This window comes from Malus domestica, chromosome 04, assembly GCF_042453785.1.
Source record: "Malus domestica chromosome 04, GDT2T_hap1".
NCBI classification, from domain to species: domain Eukaryota; kingdom Viridiplantae; phylum Streptophyta; class Magnoliopsida; order Rosales; family Rosaceae; genus Malus; species Malus domestica.
In genome coordinates, this window is record NC_091664.1 from 6342873 (window position 1) to 6350187 (window position 7315).

The 7315-nt window shown below is 36.1% G+C and overlaps 1 protein-coding gene across 2 annotated transcripts; it reads right to left on the minus strand.

The window, feature by feature from the left end:
* Positions 1 to 1279: 1279 nt before the first annotated feature.
* Positions 1280 to 5996, minus strand: LOC103427483 (calcineurin B-like protein 1). 2 transcript variants are annotated; one of them, XM_008365539.4, is made up of 10 exons: positions 5867 to 5996; positions 5691 to 5789; positions 4893 to 5045; positions 4167 to 4249; positions 3706 to 3765; positions 3140 to 3248; positions 2964 to 3016; positions 2198 to 2278; positions 1830 to 1942; positions 1280 to 1734 (listed from the first exon to the last, which is right to left on the minus strand). In XM_008365539.4, exons 3-10 carry the CDS (start codon positions 4969 to 4971, stop codon positions 1671 to 1673), a joined length of 642 nt encoding a protein of 213 aa, XP_008363761.1. In that variant the 5' UTR covers positions 4972 to 5045; positions 5691 to 5789; positions 5867 to 5996; the 3' UTR covers positions 1280 to 1670. The 2 variants fall into 2 exon arrangements, with proteins under 2 accessions (XP_008363761.1, XP_028954260.1); XM_029098427.2 differs by having other exon boundaries at positions 5695 to 5904.
* Between the last annotated feature and the right edge of the window lie 1319 nt (positions 5997 to 7315).

Here is a 7315-nt window from a genome sequence, read left to right on the forward strand (position 1 = left end):
ATACAACCTCTGTAAACTCAAAAAGAGGTGGTTGCAAGAAGTTCAACCTCGCCTGACAAGGTTAAATCTTGCCCAAGTCTCTTTGTTTGTACTTTTATATATTAGATATGTTGCTTAAATGTACCTTCCATCATGTATTCAAGTCATTATCAACTGTTTTCTACTTAAGAGTCTCATTTGTATCCAAATCTAGTTAAGTTAATCAACCTGTTTTCCTTAAAAGCAAACTGTGATCGAGGAAGTGGTTGAAAGGGTCTTGAACTCCCTTCGTTTCAAACATACAAGATTATGAACTAAAAGTCCTTGTTTACAAGAAAAGAAAAAGAACTTAATACAGACTTAACCCATCTATGACAATCCTTTGATAACAAGAAGTTTAAGAAACTTAGGGCGCAAGTAATCAACTTAATTCACTTCTATTCGACAGTCTGTTATGTAAAGATAATAGTGGCACGCCTAAATCCTTGTTAGTTTTGATTGCAAGCCTCAAGGCCTACACCAAAGGTCCTACAAAGACACCTTTCAAACTAACTAGTGACTCTTTTTGCAGTACAACAAACAGCAAGAGCCCGCCCAACTACCATCCAAGGTGCCACCTCCTTGGGGAGTTGTGCAAGAGAAATCTTGCCCCAACACAACCGTTAAATCTTTTGTCAAAAACATAAAAACCATAGAATTTCTTGTAGCCGTTCCTCTCATTTAGTTTTAGGCTTATTTTTTGCTACACTATCTGGAACTTGATTTCTATCCCATTTTACCTTTTAAAACTCAAAAGTCGTTAGCTTACTCCCCGAAACTTGATTTTGATCTCACTTTGCCTCGTAAAACTCAAAAGTCGTCAGCTTACTTCCCGAAACTCGATTTTGATCTCACTTTACCTCTTAAAACTCAAAAGTCGTCAGCTTACTCCTTGAGAACACAAAAAATAACGAAATCAATGGAACTTTGGTAAGATTGCTGGAGATGGAGCGAGAAGAGATGAATGTAAAGACAACAACTAGATCCACGGCAGCCATCAGTCGGCTTTAATCTGGCTCTAATTATGCCACATACGTAAATGAACTATTATGTAATGGAGTAGATAAAACCAAGCCAAACCGAACTGAATATTGAGTTTCAAAGAGTAAAGCGACAACTTTTGAGTTTTACGGGACAAAGTGAGATCGACATCAAGTTCCGGAGAGCAAAGTGACTACTTTTAAGTTCTAAGGAGCAAAATGGCAGCTTTTAAGTTTTAGGAGGCAAAGTAAGATTGAAATCAAGTTCCAGGGAGCACAGCTAAAAATAAGCCTTAGTTTTTCAATCATCATCCTTCTGTAAGCCCCAGAACACTTGATGCTTTTATGGTGGAGCTAACAGGTGTTTTGAAAAGACTTCTCAGAAATTCCAGGAGGCCGATAAACAAACTTGTAAAACGTCTTTTCGGACACAAAACAAAGAAACACAACCTACAAATTTACAGTAAAAAACATTAATCAATCACAAAGAAACTACCACTGAGGTGACTTTCCTTATGCCCGAACGCAGATAGCAGCTCTCTCCCCTTTCATCAACATACCGATTTCATTCCCTTTTTTTTTTTTTTTTCTTCTTCTGAACACTAGTCGATTAGTAAATATAAAAACTACAAGGAACTAAATTAAACACTATCCTTTCTAAGCTATTGCCTCTCATGTAGCGATCTCATCAACCTCGGAATTAAATACAAAACTTGGAAATGTGGTAGTAATATCCCTGCATTCAGTCAAGAATAGAAAGACTTCAAAACTTGTGAAATTTTTACGAAACACTGACTTCTATGCATGAGATAGAAAAAAACCGTTCCATACCGAAGATAGGGGAGGGTCATGATCTTTAACAATGATGGATTCTTTGAGACAAATTTATTCCATTCATACTTGTCTATCTTCCCATCTTGATTTACGTCAGCTTCCAAGAAAGTCTGTCCACAAACATGAGAATCTAATAAATTTGTGATGCCAAATGGAAAAATTGGAGGAAAAAACATTGACGACTCTAAAAGGATGACTCTAAAATGTGTTTACTGTGAATCTCCACAAAATGCACCGAAATTGGTGTATAATATTTAGCGGATAAACAATCTGGAAGGCTTTGATGAGTTTCAAAAGACAAATGTATACACTTCTGTGTCACCTGAGGTGGTCAGGCATTTCATCAATGACAAATGACAACATACCTTATCGAGAATTATCTCAATGGTCTCATCAGCCAGCTTCATTTCAGATTCACAAAGAAGTGCAATTAACATTTGTTTGACCTGCCAAAACCAAAAACAATGAAGATGCATACAAGGAGGTTTAATACTATCGTAGGTGAATAGATTGCATTACCGTAGTGGAAAAGTGTTATAAAGGGAAAACACGTGAAAAGAAAAATTACAAAGACACACTCAAAAACTTTAAAAGATCCGAAAATCTATACAGGAGGAAATTTAGCACATTTGCGTATATTCATACGGAGTATCAGAATATGGAAGTGAAGTGATACAAATTATAATATATGCTCAAACATTTCCAGTGTATTATTCTCTTTTGGCTCAGAGCTTTTTGCTCATATTCTCAGAGCTACAAAAAGAAAGAAAAAAAATCAAATAGTTTACAAGCTGCTGAAAATTTTGACATCCATTTTGTGAGAATTCTAACAAATTATCTGTCAATATCCTCATCCTTCTTCTGGTGTTTAATAAGATTAGCTTAATATAGTTTAATTTTCTAACCCATGCGTGCTGCTCAATCACCCCTGCAATAGTGTAATGTGTTGTAGTTTCACTCAATGAATGACAGAAAGATACTGGTTAGTCCCACTTCCTATGGGAACACAATTTTTAACCAGCCCTGCAATTCTGATTGTTTTATATCCTAACCCACTTCGGCATACCCAGATGAAGCATACAACGTAAAGAAAGAGGAAAAAAAAAACGATGAAGGTGAACACCAATATACCTCTTGGCGCTCAATAAAGCCCGTGCTATCCAAATCATAAAGCTTGAATGAAACTGCAACACAACATAAAAATGCAAACTTTAGAATATAGTACAGGCATTAAAGGTTCTGTGGTAAATAAAGGAACTCTGTTCTTTGAAATACATTTAAGATATCTATGTGTTCATTCAACTTACAGTCAATCTTGTCTTCTAGCGAGGCATTGGGATGGAAAACATTGAGTGATCTCACAAAGTCGGTGAAGTCAATCACACCCTTCCGTTTAACATCAAACATATCAAATATCTACATATAGAGTTGGTTCAAGAACAAAAGTCAAAACTTGAACCAAAACAGAAATTTAGAGAGGAAAATGGTTAGATTCACCAGGTCATATTATGATTCAGTGAAAAAAAGGAATTGAATACCTCCAATTACTCTAAATTTAAATTACATCTAGTTATTAATTTAGGCGGATGAAATTCATTAAACAACTGATGCACCTGCATAAAGTTAATTTGTTCACCACAATACAGAATGTGGACAAATAGATTGAGCACAAGTCAACAACCTATGCATAGCTGAAAGTTAAATTACTACCAGTCATCTAATGCATGAACTGTTAAAAAGTACACAAGTTTCGAGAAATTAGTTTTATATGTTTCTGTAATATACTTAACAGCATGATTTCTATGTTTATACATACAGCATAATCTGCACACAATAAAAAACTACACTAATAATTAAAACTATAGATACATACCCGATTTGCAAAGAGATTTTCTGTCTTTCTATTCTTGAAAATGGCTAGCTGAAATTCTTCCTGCATATTCACCAAGAACACTCAAATGTCACATTTTCCTAACAGATATTTGCACATAAAGTTTGTAGTATTACGTTAGTAAATAAATGTTTATCAAAAACTTTTGACCAGACAGTCTAAATAAATACAAATATTTTTATGTGTAAATATGTGTAGTCTTAATTCTAAACTGATTTTAAATATATATATATTTGGAACCAAACTGTAAAAGTGAACCATCCTGTTACAACATGTAATACACTGACCAATACAGTTTAACACCGTTGAAACTTTCGATTGTAAAATGTACTGTAATACGAACATTAGAAATCCAAGTCCTTTTCACTTTAATCAAAACTTGAAGTTCTACAATAAAGAAGGCTGGGAGAGAATTAGCATGATGGTTGCAAGCAGGTACATACCTTGTTTATCAACCCATCATCAATCACAGAACTGCTGATACTCTTATATAACTCAAAGAGTGCTTCAACTTCACTAACAGTAACTGGGGAACAAAACGAAAGCATTAAATTGGTTTGAGAATGAAAGAGTAAGTTTGTGCATGTGCTAGAGAGAGAAAAGATGAAATAATCAGTTTAATTATATTATTACGTCAAAATACAGCAGCAAAACAAATATTGTAGTCAAATGCCTTGATTATCTTTTGAGGCCATAACCAATTAATTGAGGTAGAATATAAAGGTTCACGTCACATCCCAGTCCGCATAGTAAAATATTGTCTGCTTTGGGCCACGCCCTCATGGATTTGTTCTTGGGCTTCCACCCAAAATGCATCTTACTATAGGGAGGTGGGCATGTACATATAAACCTCCTCTACCCTGGGCGATGTGGGATCTTACCGTTCACATACGAAACAAAGCCTAATGCCAACAATTGAAACTCAGGAAGTAACATGAGATCAAGTGGTCTTATATTTTAGACACAAAAGATAAATATAATTGCTGAGAGAAACGAAACAAGTAGAAGAACCTATAAAATAAAAAGTCAAAGATTAATAAACTGTGTACAGGGCCTTCATTGACAACCAAAAGATTACAACAAACTACGGGGTGTAAACACATAGTCATCATCGTTCAAAAGGAGAATGCAAAAAACACTAATAAAACAGAGAACATTGAACAACTTACAAGCCGTTTGCGAAGCAAGACTCACGGGATCCTCGTGTCCAGGAAACTGCCGCCTTGCCTTAGAACTAAAGCAACCCATTTAGAGTATCTACCAACACCAAACGTTCAGCTCACCCTCCCCTCCCCTCCCCAGGCCTTATGCCTCCTTTGAACCTAAAAATGGGAGCCAACAGAACAGCACATTAGTGAACAAGGCAAAGGAGTCTTAGCACCACTAGAATATATCACCAAACCAATCTGGTATAACCCATGGTAAATAAGATAATCCCATAATTATCTTGATTTGTAGGTGTAATTAGTAAAAAGCTATTGCATAAATGCACAAGGAGTTATTAGAACCATCTTTCAACTTGTTCAAAGAAAAAAACATAGTCTAACATGAACTCAATCGATACAGCCGTTCAATACCTTTTGAAGCAAATTAATTTTTAAATGTTTGCCAAATTGATTAGAGAGAAAATAATAGAAAGTTTAGAATTGTTTTTGCAGGCAAAGTTTCATGAATGTAAAGCTCCATTTTTTTCTTAAATTCCTAAAAGCTAAATAAATAAATCATTTATCCATTTTCTTTTGCAAATATCGACCCAATGAAATACTTAGATTAAAAACATAAACAAAAACGATTTTCCCAGCAACCAAACAAATAATTTCGAGAAAAATATGAATAGAGAAACCCAAATCACAAAACCCCCCAAAATCTCAGAAAAACCAGAAATAAATCGAACCCACAAAATTTTGAGCAAAAAGAAGGAAACTTTATAGCACAGTAAAAAGGGAAAGAAGGTAAAAACGACTTACCGACCAAGAATTTGGCCGGAAAAGCTTGGCTGCCAATTGTGGAGAGGGAAAAGGTAACGATACAGATTCGGAGAGGCAACGAACTGGAATGGGGTCTACCTGAAAGGAGAGATGGGTTATTTCGGAAGAAAAATAATAGGTAAATCGGACGGCTGAGGTTCAGTTTGATCACGAACTTCTCGAGAAATTCACGCTGATTTGTCTAAATAAATGCTTCTTCCGAAAGCCAACAAAGAAAACAAATAGTAGGAGTAGGGGGAGGAGGAAGAGAGGAGTGCCTGCACGCGGGGTCAATGCGCGTGATGGGATTTTTGATTTTCAAAGAAAGGGATATTCTTCTTGGTGGAAATGAAAGGGATGTGAATTATGAGTTAGGCCTTGCTCAGGTTAGATTTTTATCAAAGACGAATTTAAATTATATTATTGTTAATTTATTATGAGATTAAATTTATTTTTCTCTTATTTTGTATAAATAATATCATTTGTTCAAAAAAATAATTTATGAGTTAGGCCTTGAAGAAGTACGATATTCATTAAAGATTGAAATACGTACAAATCGAGGATAAGGTGCTTACATTGAGCCTTAATAAAAACTTTGCCGGGACTTTCAACCCAATCAAGGGAAAAAGAGTGTCCCGCACCAAATTAACTACTAGTACTATCTTTCAATAATAAATCAGAAATTACATCAAGAGACTCTTCGAATCAAGAGACTGGGTGAGCAATAGTTAAACTAAACCTTGCAAGGCGATAAGCCACCTTATTCGTCCCTCTTCGACCAAATGTAACTTTCCATTGCCTAAACTATTGCAAAAGCTTCCTTGTATCCTCAAACAAGTTCTTGTAATGACCAATATACGATGTACCTGCATTCTAAATTGCTGAAGTCACTAGCAACGCATCCTCTTCCACCTGGACCTATTTCGTGACCCATCTGCTCAAGAATAACGTTGCTGCTCGTGTAGCAGCAGCCTCAACGTGAAGTGCAGATCTTACACCTTTCACCCTGCCCACCTGATTCGCCACAAAACCTCTCGTCGAGTCTCTAACTACCAGTCCAAAACCTCTAATTGACCCATTTTCATCCCATGTTGCATCAAAATTGCACTTTATCCACCCAGAAGCTGGAGTCTACCAATGAAGTATTCGTACCAAGGAGTGTTGAGGTACATCATCATTCCATTTTTTAAATTCGGCTAGCCACGTTCATGCTTTGATTTGGGTATCCAATGGAGATACATCAACACCATTCCAAAGAAAGTCATTACGTACCTTCCAAATACTCCAAACTAGAACACGGAGCAGCTCAAAGCTTTCCTTAGATACTTTATGTGCCATTTGCTCCAGCCACTCGCCAAACCCCTCATCACTTCCATTAAATGACTGAAGTCCTAACAGACTTCCAAACCATACAGATGCCGCTCTAGGACACGTTAATAATGCATGTTCTATTGTCTCCTCTTCTTGATCACAAAATCCACAAGTAGCCTCCGTAAGTACGCGTCTATTCTTCAAATTCACTTTGGAAGGCAACTCATTCATATACCTATGCCATACACAAATTTTCACTCTCCCCGGAACTTTGGCTTGCCATAAAGCTTTCCAAAGAAACTTTGTGTTCACAT